Source organism: Galleria mellonella, unplaced genomic scaffold (genome assembly GCF_026898425.1).
Source record: "Galleria mellonella isolate WM207_F2 unplaced genomic scaffold, CSIRO_AGI_GalMel_v1 utg57, whole genome shotgun sequence".
NCBI lineage: Eukaryota > Metazoa > Arthropoda > Insecta > Lepidoptera > Pyralidae > Galleria > Galleria mellonella.
The window spans coordinates 2,131,159-2,148,758 of NW_026442119.1; the positions used below are offsets into that span (position 1 = coordinate 2,131,159).

Genomic DNA, 17,600 nt, shown 5'->3' on the forward strand with positions numbered 1-17,600 from the left:
TTTCGAAATCAATTTATTAATTACAGACTATATTCTTTATTTCTGAACACACAAAACTTTTCAAAATGTCAAACTACAATTAGTTTCGTTCTGAAGCTTTAATTCTTATTGTTATAACTGTTTGTATATTAAATGACTTAATCTGTTATATCAAAGTAAAGTTGAGAATATATATTTCACACATATATATTAATTTACTATTCTTTATTATTATAATTACATACAATAAAAATTTTTTTTAGTTCAACATCTTAGTTATGAAACACTAAATGAATATATAGTCTTAATCGGTATTCAATTTCAAATCGTATTTTTTTAGCCGTTGTGACTTTCTGACATTTGAAAACAATACTTACGCATTTTTATTTGAAATGTAATTTAAAATACTTATTCTTATTTATTCAAAACATGATTGATTATCTCAATGTTGTTTATTACGTTATTAATACTTTTGCCAAATGTTTATCTCTATAAATCATGTTAACTCAAATGATGTCACCGAAGTGCTGTATCTCGTAGTTGTTATAATTTTATATTTTTTTATTAAGGCTTTCGAAAATATGAGTTCCACGGAATTATCGTTAATAGAAAGGCTCAGACAAGAAAATTCAGACCAATTTTTTACATTAGTGCGCATGCATTTATCTTTTCTAGTAGATATTAATACTGACGAGTAAGTTTTAATGTTATCGAAGTTAATTTTTTATGTTCACTTTACTATTATAATTAAATGTGCATTATTATATTTTTCAGTGTTGATTGTTCAACTGACAAACCAAAGCAATTCCGATGGAATTTTCATAAGAAAACCAAAAATTCTGGTTCCAACTCTAGTCATAATAACACAAAGAATAGTGATGTCTGCACCATTACCGAAGAGGGTATGCTGAGGCTTAATGAACTAATAGACTTCCTCTCCAAGTCAGAAAGTAAGTGCTAGTGCATTTTTTATTATGATAAACACTTATGAAATGTATATAAACTCTGTTGTTTTATATAATGCTTAAAAACAAGATCTCTTAATTATATTTAACATATATAAATTTATTACTGTCTAAATGATTGCTCAGAAAATAAATATTATTCGTGTATATATCAAATGTCTAAGACTTTATATTATTCAGTATCTATGTTACACAATGCATTCATGTACAAATAATATTAATAGAGATTTAAAAAGTTAACTATCTGTGGAGTTTCATTTCAATAGATACCTTTTCTAAACTATAGCAGAAGAACAAAAAATTATGAGTTAAAAGAGTTATTATATAAGTCTATTTAAATCAAATTTATTTTGTTTTATTTTGTTTTTACATTAAATTGATGAATACTAAGTGCCATACATATTAATAGTTTATATATATGTTTTAAAAGTAAACATAAAAAATAATTACAATAATAAAAATTTCAGATGTTACCCAAGAAGGAATATTTCGTCGCACAGGTTCCCTCAGTAGGCAACAGGAGCTTCGGCAATTATTGCTGACTGGTTCCAACCTTGGTCTTGATGAGGGTAGATTCTCAGTGCATGACTGTGCATCTGTGCTGAAAGGGTTCCTAGCAGAATTACCGCAGCCATTACTTATGGATCAGTATTATCAAACTTATTGTACATTAGCTGGTAAGGTTCTAATTGTATAAATGTGTAATTGTATTGTTGCTATATGGTCTTGGCATTGTATGGGTCACCACACCCTTTCCCATGGGTGTAGTTAGAGACAACTAAGGGAGTTTAATAGTTGAGGGATAGCCAGCATCACTCTTAATACAATATCGAAGCCTAACTGCAGTTGCTAATCTGCCTGCTAAGCATTGCAACTACTGGCAAAACCTGCAAGGGGGATTCTTATGTTCAACAATAGATAGTTAACACCTGATATAAAAATGCATAATATAAGACTATGTAGCCAGTAATATTTTAAGTCTAGAGAGCCAGAGGGAGACTTTGTACAAAAGTCGATTGCTTGGGTACCTTTGTCCCATTCGTATTTCTACCGTGAAGCAGTTGTGTTTGCATAGCTGTGTTTTGATTTAAAGGGTGGGATATGGTGTGAATTTACAGGGTACAGGGGAATAACATCTGAGTCCTCAGGAATGGCAACACATGGGGGGTATCATGGGTGAAACAGTATACTCTGTTATGTCCATGGTACTGCTCATGTCTATAGGCGACGGTTACCACTTTCCATCGTCCATCATTCCAGGTGGGCCGTCAGCTTGTTTGCCATTCTAAGTTATATAAAAAAAAACTAAAAACAAGCTTTTTAGACAATGTCATAAGTAGGTCAATGTCATAAGTCCTAATAAAATTTATTATAAAGTTTCATCAATATAGCCAGTATAGTGATGATAATTATTTTTCATAATTCAGTTTTGTATCATACATTTTTTCTTCCCCCTTTTTTCTCGTGAGTGTCATAAGTGACTAAGGGGACTTAATGGTTGAAGGATGGACAACAGCGTCTCTCTTAAAACATTACCAAGCCTAACTGCAGTTGCACCCCAATCCGCCTGCCAAGCCTGGCAGCTATTGGTAAACCCCCCTAAGGGGGTGGCCTATATTCAGCAGTGAGCAGTTAAGGGTTGATATGATGATTATGCATTTATATTTCGGAGACTTTCATTTTTCTTTCCATCAGGTAGCACATAGTTTATGTTATTTTAATTTTTCTAAATAAATATACACAATGTTAGAACAACAGAGATTTATTTATTTATTTCTCTCACAAAATGACAACATATAAAAATTTACAGCTATATAGATTGAAAAGAATAACTGTTGTGTTTCTTGCGGGTCTTTTTTTTTTACAACACAGGGGGTGAACGAGCATGCGGCTCACCTGATGGTAAGTGAATACCGCCACTCATGATCACCCACAACACCAGCGGCATTGCAGGTATGCTGCCGGCCTTTTAAACAGATAACAACTTTGTAAACCCTGCAGTAGATTCATAAAACATGACACATTGTAAACACGTCTATTCGAATAAAGATGATTTGAATTTTAATGAAACTGATTTAATGTTCCAGTTCAATATCCACCAAACGCCGAATCATCGGAGACAAAACTCGTCACAGCGTTGCAGCTTCTTCTGCTCCTCCTGTCTCCTCTACACAGGAGTTTTTGGAACGGTTGCTGACGTTGCTTCGGCTAGTTGCCGACAACGAAGCATCTAACCGCATGTCCCCGGACACTCTGGCTACAATGTTTACACCACATCTGCTGTGTCCAAGAAAGGTAATGACAATTTTAGCTTATTAGCATTTAATGTTAAATTTACTGATTGATATTCCGTTTATTAGAGTATGAAAAGATTTATAAAAAATAATCTTAAAAAGGCCGCTCCATTGTTGCCTCTTTATCTTGTTTTATCTATAATTAGGTTTATGTAATTAATAATTCATTTTGTTAGATAGATATTATTAATCTTTTAATGTGTATTTTTCTTTGAAGGTAATATTAAAGAGTTTTCATTTATTCATCTTTTTCATTGAAGTATTTTTTATGTCTGGTGTCTGTGTATCTGTTAATAAAAATGCCCTTCATGTATCATTATATTCTGAATGTGTAAAAAAAGAAAAATAAAATAAATCGATCATATCTGAATAAACATTTAGTAAGTATACGAATAGACCATGTCCCAGATAAACTGAGGGCCTACCATGAAATGTTTTCCGAAATTTCGGAGCCAAACGAAACAGAAATTTGATGTTAAAATTACATTCCGTTATTATACATGCCATTTGGAAATATTAAAAATGTTAAAATATTGTTCCTTTTGACTTTTATGATAGGATGTATGACGAACAAAATGTTATACTCCAATTCTTGGTCCGATTTTGGTACAAACAATAACACGAAATTGAGTCCGAAATTTCGGAATTTCATTTCATGGTAGACCCGCAGTATACCTTTGTTCAACTATGTAATTTTTTGGTATAGCTACAGATAGATGTTAATTCACACGTCAAAGCCGTGGGATATTGAAAGAAGGACATTTTCAATCGGGTTGTATCTTTTTTTAGGTTTTAAGTTAGGTCGTCAGTTACGAACTGATTTTTTTTTTATCCAAAAGAATATACTTACAGATTGCTTCCATAGAAATTTTATCCGAATAAGTTAAGTAGGGGGGGGGGGGAAAGGGATTGTTAGTAATGGAGACTGAGAATCCCATTGCTAGCAATATACCCAACCAGGTCGACCTCCTCGCGGTACTCCTTGGAAACTATCATGGTTAATTCCTTATGAATTAATCATTATGGGCTAACTGGCCTGTTTTCATTCTCATCTATTACCCTTCACTGGTGCTCAGCTAGCGTATCCCGTTAACTCAGGCGGGGTTACCATACCATTTTCACCCATAAAAAAATCTTAAAGTAGATTAGTTTTGAAATCAAAATAACAGTTTTTGTCAGAAATGGTTTTTTTTTTGTTGATCACCATCCTAAATTATATAAATGACTGAATATTAGTGGTTGGTTCCCAGTTGTCACCGGAGACGTTCCACACGGAGGCGGTGGCGTTGGCGCCGATGATGTCGTTCATGATCCGGCAGGGGGCGCGGCTGTTCGCGGCGCCGGCGCGGCTGGCAACCGACGCCGCCGCCTACTGCAGCCGCCGCGAGCATCTCGCGCGGCTGCGCGCGCTCTCGCCCGATCTTGACCTCGACGAGAGCATCACTGACAAGTAATAATAATAATAAATAATTTTTATTCAAGTCCCGTTCAGAATGCAATTTCAGCTGAGAAGAATGGGGAAGAAACACAGCTGTTGCTTTTTTCAAATATAAGTTGTCAACAAAAGAATTATGAATGGATGAAATGACTATTACAAACTTCATATTTATAATGATAAAGAAAATAAAAAGCTATCAAGCTATAGTCATTCACAGAATTCTTGAACAAACCAGTCCCTAGAAGCACTCGTTCACGAGTATGGCGGATGAGTCAGCCATCATTTTCTTCAACTATATTATAGGGAGCCCAACAACCTCGCTCATTTTATGTAAATTTTGTGTGAGTGGACAAGTTCGTTCTTTACACACACACACTATTCCCACTATTCTCTGGTATACACCGGTGGTCATTAGTGGAAGATAATAAATGAAATGAATGCAGGTCAATTGGCTTAATATGATGAATTTGACAAGAATTAACAATGATGGTTTCCAGGGGAACCGCGTAGTGATCAAACTGAAAGGGTATATTATTAGCAATAGCAGTATTAGACCTCATTACTAACAATCCCTTTCCCCCCTTTTCTAATAGATTAAAGTCAAAATAATTATAATTTTATCCTATGATGGTTCATAAAACAGTAATTTCATGAAATTATCAAATTAAAATATTAGGTTAAGAGATAAGTTTAAAGGAATGACACCATAGAATCGAATCATTTCTAGCAATTGAGATGTCTGTCTCCATGGCAAGCAATAGAGCCAACCATATTGAACTCCAAATGGTCAACCTTGGTAACTATATTACTAGTGAGTTTGCCACTTTACACTAACTTACCTGGTATTGCAGGTGTTTATAGGCTACGGTAACTATTTACCATCAGGTGGGCCGTATGCTTATTTGTCACCTTAGTGGTATAAAAAAAAAACTTACCTGACTTCATTCAACCTCCTCTGGTTCCTCGCAATTGTATACTCTTAGGCATGTGCAACATTTGATCTATCACAAAAAAATATCTGTGTCTTTGTTGTTCAGAAAAAAACAATTATCATCATTTTTAATAAATAACCTTGTTAACTCGCAGTGAGTTTTTTTTGCCAATTGGGCCTTGTTGATGATCTCCAGTAAACTATAGTGTTTAATACTTTGTTAGTTAACTGATTTAATCAACATCTTTTATCCCTGTCTTATTTCCTGTTAGCATATATCAATATACATACATACAGACAGATACATACCATTCCATTTTATTTTTTGAATAAAAAAAAATCTATCACATGCACACGAACAGCACCATTGACATTACATTTGTAATTTTTAGGACTGCAGCAAACACAGTATACACATTCGTGGACCGGCATCGAACCCGCGTCGAGAACGAGAGCAATCCGACCGACACGGCGCTAGCACAGCTATACGCACACATCCAGGCGTTGCCCGATTCACAGCACAAGCGACGCCTTATAAAACACTTCAACAGGCAGAACGGCTATGGTATGTTGTATGCAGCATTTAACAATTCTTTGAATATTATAAATGTGTAAGCTATTAGGAAGTTTCTTAATCAACTGCTCTGGAACAGTATTTATTTATTTATTTATTATTAAAGAAAAACCAATAGATAGAAAATTTCATAAAAAAAAAAAAACATTAAAGACAAAAAGCCAATTACAAGTTTTCACAAATAAAAACAATAAATCTTGTTTTTATTAAATAAAATTTGTTTTACTAATGCACATGACATCGTTAACCCTTTTTGTGCCATTGATTTTTATTCATATCCACTTAAAAATGCCAAAGAAATCTTTGTCGTGTTGATGTCATTTACCCTTGTCTCTAAAAAAACTGTATCTCCTCCAAAAATTATCCAATTTTAATATTTTTTTTTTACAGCAAACTAAACAGCGACTGATTTCCCGAGCGCTATGACGCTCGTCGGCACTCAAAGGGTTAATACTTACATGAAATACTTATAATATTACTAGCGACCCGCCCCGGCTTCGCACGGGTGCAATGCTGATTAAATATACCTATCTACTACAGAATACCCTAATAACAACAACGTTTACAGCTTTTATGTCATTAGACAATACAAACATGATAAAGTGCTATTACTGTAGTACATTATTTTGATTTATCACGTGGGGTTCAGCCAGCGTTTGCAGAGTAAACGTAAAAAAATGTGTTTATTTACGACATCACATTAGAAACCTCTAAATTTATCAGTGTTTCTCTACAATATTAAATTCAAATTCAAATTCAAATTCAAAAATCATTTATTCATGTAGGACATTTTAGCCGCTTATGAACGTCAAATTTTTACATTATAATTTTATTTTTTTCCCTACCGTCCAGTTCGGTATATAGATCCAACTGAGAAGAACTGGCAAGAAACTCAATTGAATTACTTTTTTTAAAACATATTTAATGTATATTTATATATCTTAACCATGAACAACTATTGCCATGCACACTCGTCAATCACTCAGTAAATATGATTTATTGAATTTAAAAAAACATATCCTTTGGTTCAAAATCCGTTACGTAGTTTTAAACATTTAATATATATAGGGAAATAAGTCAAGGACAGACAACGGTGAGATATTAGCTTTGAATTTCTCTCTTTGAGTCACGACTCTTCATACAGTAGATTCGAACGGCACGTTTTTGTAATATGAATATATTCTTAATATCTGCCGCTTTTCCCCATAGTAATATTCCATAAGAGAAACTATGAAAATAACTAAAATAGACTAATTAGCAGTATATTTGACCATTTAGAATCATACATTCTGTATATTGTGTTTTATTATCTAGTGTGATTCCTAGAAAGTAGATTCTATAAATTCGAGAGATTCGTCATTTAATATATGTATTAAACCTTTTAGACAGAGAGAAATTAACACATTTTGTTTTTTTAGCGTTTAACATAAGAGATAGCAGGAGAAAGACTATTTACATCGTCGTCATTTATTCTTTAAAAATCAAGTACCAATAATTAGATCTACAGATCATTAATGTCTAGGAATAAAAAACTAGAGAATGCACAAGTGACCCGTATAGCGTTGCTAATCTTCACTTTCTGTATTCTATCAGATAGATAAGATTTTATTAAATTATTGTCTTTGACGCCATAAAAAGCAAGTTTTTTTAATTGATCAACGCAATGATAGCCTTTTTTCTTTATTTCTAGAGATATTCCGATAGCTTTCGCTTGTAAACAGAAATTGTTATTCCACCGCGTGTTACTTGCATTTTATATCCGTCGAAATTGTATCCAGAAAGTTTTTGACAATTCAGGATAAGCCATAGTAGGTAGTAGAAATTTTGCAATCTTTGTATTCAATTTTATTGTTTACTAGATGCATAAAAAACATATATAGATAATAGTCACCGCAAGGTCAGTGCGCCTTTTTAAAATCATGTAATTTGCTATCGACTATTCTTGAAATTTCATTATAAATTGAGAGGAAATTTCTATTTGTACAATGCGGGTATTCCTCCATATAATGGGGGGATTTAACATTCTATTAAAACAACTTGCATTTTATATGTCGAAATTGTATGGAATGTTACTTTAGATAGTATCAATTTTATTGTTTCTGACAGCATATATAAATATGCAAGTGCGCCTTTTTAAAACTGTATATTTATTTGAAAAATAAATTGACATTTTTTTTTTTTTTCCATATAATGGGGGAATTAACATTCTATTAAAAAATGATGTCGATGGAATGTTTACTATAAATATATGTATATTTATTTGAAAGTTTTTTTTTTTTTTAGTTTTTTAGTTTTTTTTTTTTTATAAAATATGTTCATAATTTGATTATAATAAAACACATTCCGTTCATAACATAGTTTTTCTTTATATTCGATTTAAACCCCCTTTAAGGAGAAAAGTTAAACGTAATTCATTTGTACGTAACACGTTATACGGGATCATATAAGCGCATTATACGGGGCCGTACAAGCGTATTATGCGTGGTCGTACAAGCGCATTATACGGGGTCGTACAAGCGTGTTATACGGGGTCGTACAAGGGTGTTATACGAGATACTCTTTCATCGCGTTTTCCTTTAACGCAGAACAAATCTACTGTGTTATAGGGGGGATTACTTTATTCTAAAAATAAAGAGAAATTATTAGTGTACTTTTAATTGCAGGCACACCGATCCAAATACAGAGGACGGGCAAGACCGCCGGTTCGCGGAGTTTCGGAGACTCAATCAAACGACACATATTCAATAAGGGATTGCTGAATAGAACGCCCAAGAAAGGGTCTGCAAGCACTATCAACACAGTTGAAGAGGTAAGAATGTTCTCTAATATAGTTTATATTTATTGCATATATGAGTCCTGTTAATGCGAGCAGAAGTACCATATATATCAGAGGTGGCCGACTTGAATAAACCCTAGAATTTAGGGGCTAGATCTACTGTTTCCTGACGAAACCCTGTGCGATCTACCAATTACACACTTCTTGAAATCTCAAATGAAACAACATAGTTCATACAATTGTGTAGTATTGTAGTATTTTTTATTCTATTAAGAGGGAAAACATAAAACTGAAAATTATTCTTAGTAACTACTTATTTATATTAGTGTGAGCATTGCGTATGAGCGTCTTTTGCTAGATTAGTAAAATATTACACGATTTTTTGCCGCGACCGGCTGGTCTAATAGTCGCGATCGACCGGTTGGCCATCCCTGATATATATGATAGCATGATTTATTTTTCTAACATTTTACATCATAAAAATTTTTTTTTTATTAAATTAACATTGAAATATAATAATATATGAAATGAATTGTACCGAGATTGTGAAATTCTTTCAGTTAGAAAACTATTTGTTTTATACATAACTTTAAAACAACATCAGATATTACCCACCGATTTTGATACCTCAAAAAGACGTAAAGACATTATATACAAAAAACATCGCTTTGAACAATATCACAAAGACTGCCATCTTTATAATAATATAAACCGTATTTTGAACATATATTCATATTCACACTTCAACTGCACTTAAAACATGGTTATTGAGTCTGACGTACGATGACACGGAGAAATTGCTGAAGGCTACGTATTAAATTACAACTTATGAAAATATTATTAAAATAATGTATATTGTGTAAGTGTGTGTAGGATATATCGGTTGTATAACCTTAACTATATATGTGTATATATGTGTATGTATGTGTGTGTGTGTGTATGTATGTATGTGTGTATGTATGTATATATATATATATGTATGTATATATATGTATGTGTATGTGTGTGTGTATGTGTGTATGTATGTGTATATGTATTAATGTTGTTATTATATTCATAACCAGAACAAATTGTAATATATGCCAACACCGTGGGGTTGACCTGGTGATCTGTAACACAGGTTTATTACTTCAGACACCAGTTCTTCACAATACATTAAATTACAAAAATAAATGTATTAGAATATAATAGATGTACAACTGGTATTGTGAAGAGAATAAACTTTATTATTATTATTATTATTATTATATAAAATATGCCTAAGAGTTTATACTACTAGACTAGCAACACTTGTATAAACTGTCGAAATATTTGTAATATACAGATGTATTGAGATCTTCTCCCTATTGGAAAAATTTTTCCTTATTTTTTCTTATAAAGATTTGGAAATATAATAAGCAATAAACAATCGGTAATTTTATTAAAAAGTTACCGATTGTTTATTGATAGATTTATTTGCAATCTGGTCATAGAACATCAATGTAAACATTAACACATCAGTATTTTAGAGTAAGCCACTTTTCGTTGACTATTATTGTTTTTTAATTGACAGATAATGTTTATAATCTTGAAGCAAGTTGCTATTTTTTATTGCAAGAGATTGCATGTCCATTATTAACAGGATGCCTATGTTGGTTTTGGTGTTTTTTGGCGATGGTTTATGTTATATATATATAAAATCAAATAGTAAAGATATCTTTTGATTTCATAGTATCTTAATAATTTTTTTTATACTTTCTAAATAATCCTATTATTTCTTTTCTTCCAAAATTGACTATTTAACAATTAAAAAAGTAATTTTTCAATCAATTCATTTTTGCACGTTGCCAAATTCATCGAAGTTTGCATAGGCGTCCAATAAATTATTTTTGTATGCTCTTGAACTAACTTGTGTTCATGAAAATCCTTTTTTCTTCTTCCTAATCCGTTACCTGCCTATTACTGACGTGTCTTCTATACCTAACTTTCACATCATATGCTAACGCATGCATTATTTCCAGAAATCGAAAAAAGGCAAAATACTCTTCACAGATGACAATAAAGTTGATGTGTCACACAAAAATATTGTATTAAAGAACCTAGCGAATAAAATAGCGAGATCTGAATCGTTAGATGATAACCCGGATTATGATTCGGACGCGAGTAATGAAAGCACGCTTTCCGAAGGCGCTATAAGTCGATCTAGGAAATTAAGTCCCAAATTCGTGTCTGAACCGAACTTGAGCGTATTAGATTCTCACGATGAGACACCCAAAAACACAAAGAAACGGGGAACAAGGTTGTTCCGTTCAAAAGTACTGTCAGCCTCGCAAAACATAAACAAGAAGTATCAGAAACGGGGTGTTATTAGAGGAACACCAACATCTTGTGTCTCTTGCTTAGACGACCAAGATACCGGTTCAGAGAATGATGTGTCTGCTGAGACAAATAGTAAAAGTACCACACAGGAGACTCCAAAGAAACACAAAGTCGACCAAAATGATATGGATTTAAAATTACATTATTTAACGAGCACGCCTGGTGTGTCAGATTCAATTGTGTTAGATGAAAATTGTGCTACCCCATTCACCATCAACTTTAGACGTGCTTCGATGTCGCCCATAACGAAATCGACGCAGAAATTGTCTAAAGCTATGCAGGTTTGTTGCGTATGCGCATGTGTTTTCTATTTTTCTCTATAACTACATTTATGTTTCTAATCATTAACCCATATCTGTTCTTTTTTATTATTTTCTTATTTTTGTATGAATACTTGTTAATTTATTAAACATTCACAGAAAAAATATATTAAGTGGATTTAAATAATTATTCAGAATAATCTATACTTATGATAAATCTGTAGAGAGGTCAATTCTGGACATGAAATATATTAACAAAATAACTATCAGAGGCCGATTAGTGATCAATACTGATGCCAAAAATGCAATCAGTAAAATTTTTGTCTGTCTATCTGTATGTTCGTTATAGAAATGAAAACTACTCGACGGATTTTAACAAAACTTGGTACATTTATTCTTTATACTCCTGGTTAGGTTATAGTATACTTTTCATCACGCTACGATCAATAGGAGCAGAGCAGTGAAGGGAAATGTTGGGTAAACGGGAGAAGTTACTCTATTTTTAAGCTTCCGTCGTGTGTGCAGCCTTAATAGCCATTTTTTAAAATGTAAAAATGTCCACCCGTGCGACGCCAGGACGGGCCGCTAGTCAGAAATATTTATAGATAACTATGTAATTATGTATCAAATATTTGTATATTTGATGTAAAAATGGAAATTATATAATTAAATTTTACGTTTCAAGTAGATTAGAAGTAATAATGTAGGCGACTCAGGACTATGAAGTAAGTCTATGGCTGAAGCTTAGTTTTGCAGATGTCAATAGGCTATAGTAACTATTTAGACAGGTCATGCTTTTAATTGCCATCTTACCCACAAGGGTATATACTAATGTACCCTCATTTTTGCTTCGTCGTAGTCGGGTAAAAAAAGATAACAAAAACGATGTTTTAAGTAAGTAAAGTACAAAAATAAATTTACAGGAATCAATAATGACGCCGCGTTCCCGCAAGCCGCTGATCATCACATCTGAGCAACGAGACTGCCTCCCCGAGACGAACGAGAAGAAGGAGAGCAAACCTGAACCAGTATATCAGTCGATGTCACCCAATAATGACAGTGATTTCGTATCATCTGATGACGAAATGATATCCAGATCATCGTTTTCTTGTGAAAGGTGATGTCGACACTTTATTATTGGTTAGCGGTTTTGAAATAATTACAAGAAACATTGCATGTTTTATTCCATTTTGTACAAAAGTCGATTGCTTGGGTACCTCTGTCCCATTCGTGTTTCAATCGTGAAACAGCTGTGTTTGCATGGCTGTGTTTCGGTTTGAAGGGTGGGATATGGCGTGAATTTACTGGGTACAGAGGAATAACACCTGAGTCCTTAGGAATGGTAACGCATGGGGGGTATCATGGGCGAAACAGTATATTATGTCCATGGTACTGCTCATGTCTATAGGCGACTGTTACCACTTTCCATCAGGTGGGCCGTCAGCTTGTTTGCCATTCTAAGTTGTATTAAAAAAAATTGAAATGAAATATTCTATTCATAGTTAGTTTTTCTAGGTAATTTCGCAATTTAAGCTTCTATCTATTATTTTGGTGGAAACAAACCACTTTTTCTTATATAATATTCGCTAAATGACGCTAATGCTTCATTTGTCGTAAGTCAATACTTTATGTGGTTCCTAAAATGACCGGCAAATAATATTTAACATTGGGTGGGTAAACTGTAATCGTCATTGTAACTAAATAATATGATGCTACCCACATCTAACAATGTTGCACCAAAAGTAAATTGAACGTTGCAAATGAGTGTGTTTATGTTTTAGATTGTACCGTCTTATGTTAAGTCGAAAGGAAGTTTTTAACTAACCACCGAGATACAGGCTCAGCCTAGTTCGGTGGCTAGTAGATGTAACTAAATGTAAATTGTTATTAAATAAAGAATTATCATTATCATTATCATCATTACTATTATCATCATTATTATTATCATCATTATCATTATCATCATTATTATCATTATCATCATTATAATTATCATCATTATCATCATTATTATCATTATCATCATTATAATTATCATCATTATCATTATCATCATTATTATCATTATCATCATTATTATCATTATCATCATTATTATCATTATCATCATTATAATTATCATCATTATCATTATCATCATTATCATTATCAATGCTATTTGAAACGATCAATCTTATATGATGCCTCCTAAACACAATTTATTCATTTCAATAATATGATCTATTTTTCTCAGCAATTGTTATACTGATACCATTTAATATTAAGATTATTATCTATTTATACATAATGTACAATCAGTGACGTAGCTAGGCAACCAAAGACCCTGGGATAAAAAATAAAATAGGGCCCCAACTGTTTAAAATAGTTTGTTCCGTATTCGTCGTGTTCTCAATTCGACGTATTCCAGATATGTCGTCAAGCGCGTGCTGTTCAAACGAGCTGTTCACAGGCGCAATTGTGCAACCAGTCTAAGAATACAGGAGAGTTCCCTGCAAGTTTTAAATAAAGGTGTTCGAGACCTTTTGCGAATTCCCCCGTATTTTTTTTTTAAATAAGTTACCATTATTAAATTTCGCGTTGCTGGAATCTGGTTTTGTTTTTTTTTATATCACTGAGGTGGCAAATAAACATACGGCACACCTGATGGTAAGCGGTTACCGTAGCCTATGAACGCCTGCAATGTCAGGGGTATTACACGCGTGTTGCCGACCCTGAAGAAACCTCTTTACCTTCCTTTTGAAGAACTTATATTATGAATGTCGGAGAAAATTTTCAATTTATAGTTAGGAAGTCAGTTTATGAAGGCTCCCCTCAGTTCGGGGGCTCCGGGGTACTGCCCCGTGTCGCTCTCCGGTAGCTACTAGCACTGTGTACAATCATCACATGCCAAACCTCGTACAAGTTATGTAGGCAGAGAAAATAAACAAAATAGTCATAGGCATTTATTTATTTTTTCCTTATTGACTACATGTACAAAAACAAAACATAAAATAGTATGGTTACCAACGCATAAATAATACTATCATACTGTCATTGAGTTATACTTTATACAACTGTGTATATATCTGTTTGTATGCATTGAGTATATGCCAAGCATTCTCTTGAATAAGGGCTCCTATCGACTTCAAAACTAGTTGGGCATTTTTAAATTTTAAAACGTGATCGCGTGTGAGTAAATCGTGATAGCGATATACCGACATGTTTCCGAATATTTTTGAATCCCACCTGTCCTCGGATGAACCTACCGCTGTTAGTTAAATTAATTTTGTTTATTAATGGTGTTTTTCACCATCAATAAATAAAATTAAATATCGGACATTTAATAGTAAAGTTTGTGTCGGCAACATTTAAACTTTGGAAAGTGTATAATTTTATATGTATCTTATCTATTATCTATTTCAGATCCAATCATTCGGCAAGCACTTCAAGAACCCGAAAGTCTTACGATGTCCGTTCTGTATCAGTCGGTGATGTTAGTCCTCTCCGTCCCGAGAATACTAGGTTTGTGATTAGCCATGAGAGGCCAAATATAGTACAGGACCTGAACACGACACTCTGTGGCAGCGAAGATGGCATACCAATACCAATGTTCAAAGTATCACAAGAAGTGACAAACTTCACTGAGCAAAAACCGAAATCACTCACGGAACCGTTTAGAGAATATTTAATGAGTAGATCGGTCTTAACCGCGACGCCTGTCGATTTATCGATGTTGAATAAATCGAACGATACTGAGGAGAAAATTACAGATTCCCTATTGTACTGTCTCGACGGGAATGTGCCATCCGATTTGACTTTATCGATTAGTAATCTAGCTGTCGATAAAGAATCGAGTTCACGATCGCCGCTAAAGAGTGTTAACAATGTTGTAAGTAAAGACAGTCCAGTTAGGAAACGTAGCGCGAGTTCTATCGCGTGTGCCAATGATGCTTCCGTTAGTGAATGTAAAAAAACAATGATCGATAAGGAAAATGTGAAAACCGATAAACCGGTATTTGAGATAAGAGAGACTGAACTATAGTGTATGTAGGTGTAAATAATACACCAAATATTGTGATTATTACTGCCTTATTATTTTTATCATAGAGAAATAAAAAGTAAACGTCTTTATTTATTTTTTTTAATTGCCACATTATATTTGATATTTCGTTTCAAATATGACGCTTTAGCTGATATTATCATATCAGCTTTGCTCTCCATTGCTGAATATAAACCTTCCCGTAGGGGTATTTTGCCAGTAGTTGCCGCGCTGCGCCTGCACAGCGCGGGTTAGCAACCGCAGCTAGGCTTTGGAGATGGAGGGAATATTAATAGGGACGCTGCTGCCCATCCCTTGCCGTCCCTTAGTCGCATCTTACGACACCCACGGGAAAGGAAGTGGTGACTTATTCTATGCCGGGACCACACGGGATTTAATTTTAGTTGATATAAAAAATCCAAATTATTATAATCTTGATTAAGAAATAAACACAAAAGAGACAACACAAGTTATTTTATTGATGTTTTATTTTTCTCCTTTTTTATTAATTCAAACCGTCCTGTTTAAAATGGACTATGACTGTATAGTGAAAATTCATACGTGGTTACACACAGGAGTGTTGGACAGACCTTTGGACAAATGGTGGTCGATTGTCAAAGTATTATATTCTCTATCCATATAATATTAGGAATCATTTTATATTGCATTCACTTTACCTTTCCATTCTAATTTGCATAGGTTTTATATATTGGTCAAACGAATGTGGAAAGATACGTTAATTTATTGAATTTCCTTTTTATAAATTAAGCCCTTTTTATCATTTCGATTTGGTTGGTTGATTTGGGCTAAATTTATGAGAGATTTGCTTAAAAGATATTTAAGTATCATCATCACACATCATATCTTTGCTACACCTTTTTAACTGTATAGTTCTCAATAATATAGAATGTCTAAGTAGGAATAATTGAGGTAAATATTTATTGATAATTCAAGACTGAACCATTGAAGAACAAGTTATTTTGATGTAAAAACTAAATTACAGAACCGGCTTTGATAAAATTTCTATGGGTTGAACTGAAACTATAGAAAGAAAGAAAGAAATATTTTTATTTAACTTAAAGTTTAACTGTTATTTCAGTAAACGTAAAGATTCAAGCATTTTTAAATATACATTTTTTCATTACCGCCCATTTGTAACGCAATTTCAGCCGAGAGGAACGGACAAGAATTTAGCTGTTGCTCTTTTTAAAAATTTAATTATATAAATAATGAATTTGTGTGAAAACGAACTACTAAGCTATATTAGATCATAAAATTTAAAATATATACTTACAAATAAAAAGACTTTCCAAATCGGTTTACACATTCTTTTAATTCGGAATATTGAGGTATCAAACAAAAAAATAATCAAATTGAGATCCTACTCTTTTTTGAAGTCGGTTGAAAATATGTAAACATAAAGCATGTATAAATGCAAAATAGAACTTCCTTCTATTTTGTTAAACGATTTTTCCTCTTTTTGTGTTGCTATATCTATTGTTATGTAAAGATATATATTTTTAGATTTATTATATATAGGTTTCACCCGCGACTTCGTCCATATGACTGGGATATTTTTATTCTCGGGGATAAAAAGTATCCTATATCCTTCTGTATTTCATACCGTACGTGTATACCAAATTTTATACGAGTAGTTATTGGTTAAGCCGTTAAGGTGTTATAAGGTAACAAACAAACACACATTTTCAATATTAGGCCATATTGGTATTATAATAATATAGTATAATATATTAAGATTGACAATTAATATTACCTAGTTCTATTAAATCATCAACGATCTGTTTGTTTACTTCGTCATTCGAATGGCCTTTAGAACATGAACGACATAACAAAGTGATCATGTTCTTCAATTTTGAACCTTATGTATATAGTTTGAGAAGTTGAATTTTAATTAATTTACAAATATAATAATACCTATATTGTTAAAAAAATTACTGTTCGAGAGTCACGCACAAATCATGCTTTAGCGACCCTAAGTAGTGTAAG

General features: G+C 33.0%; 1 protein-coding gene across 1 annotated transcript; it reads left to right on the forward strand.

The window, feature by feature from the left end:
* Window positions 1–313: 313 nt before the first annotated feature.
* On the forward strand, window positions 314–16,073 carry LOC113509644 (uncharacterized). The gene is given in 12 exon segments (XM_052899354.1): window positions 314–373; window positions 549–673; window positions 754–929; window positions 1,412–1,621; window positions 3,032–3,118; window positions 3,121–3,239; window positions 4,489–4,688; window positions 6,000–6,172; window positions 8,845–8,990; window positions 10,958–11,596; window positions 12,499–12,692; window positions 14,978–16,073. Coding segments are annotated over 11 exon segments (2,676 nt in total). The 5' UTR covers window positions 314–373; window positions 549–560; the 3' UTR covers window positions 15,597–16,073.
* The last annotated feature ends 1,527 nt before the right edge of the window (window positions 16,074–17,600 follow it).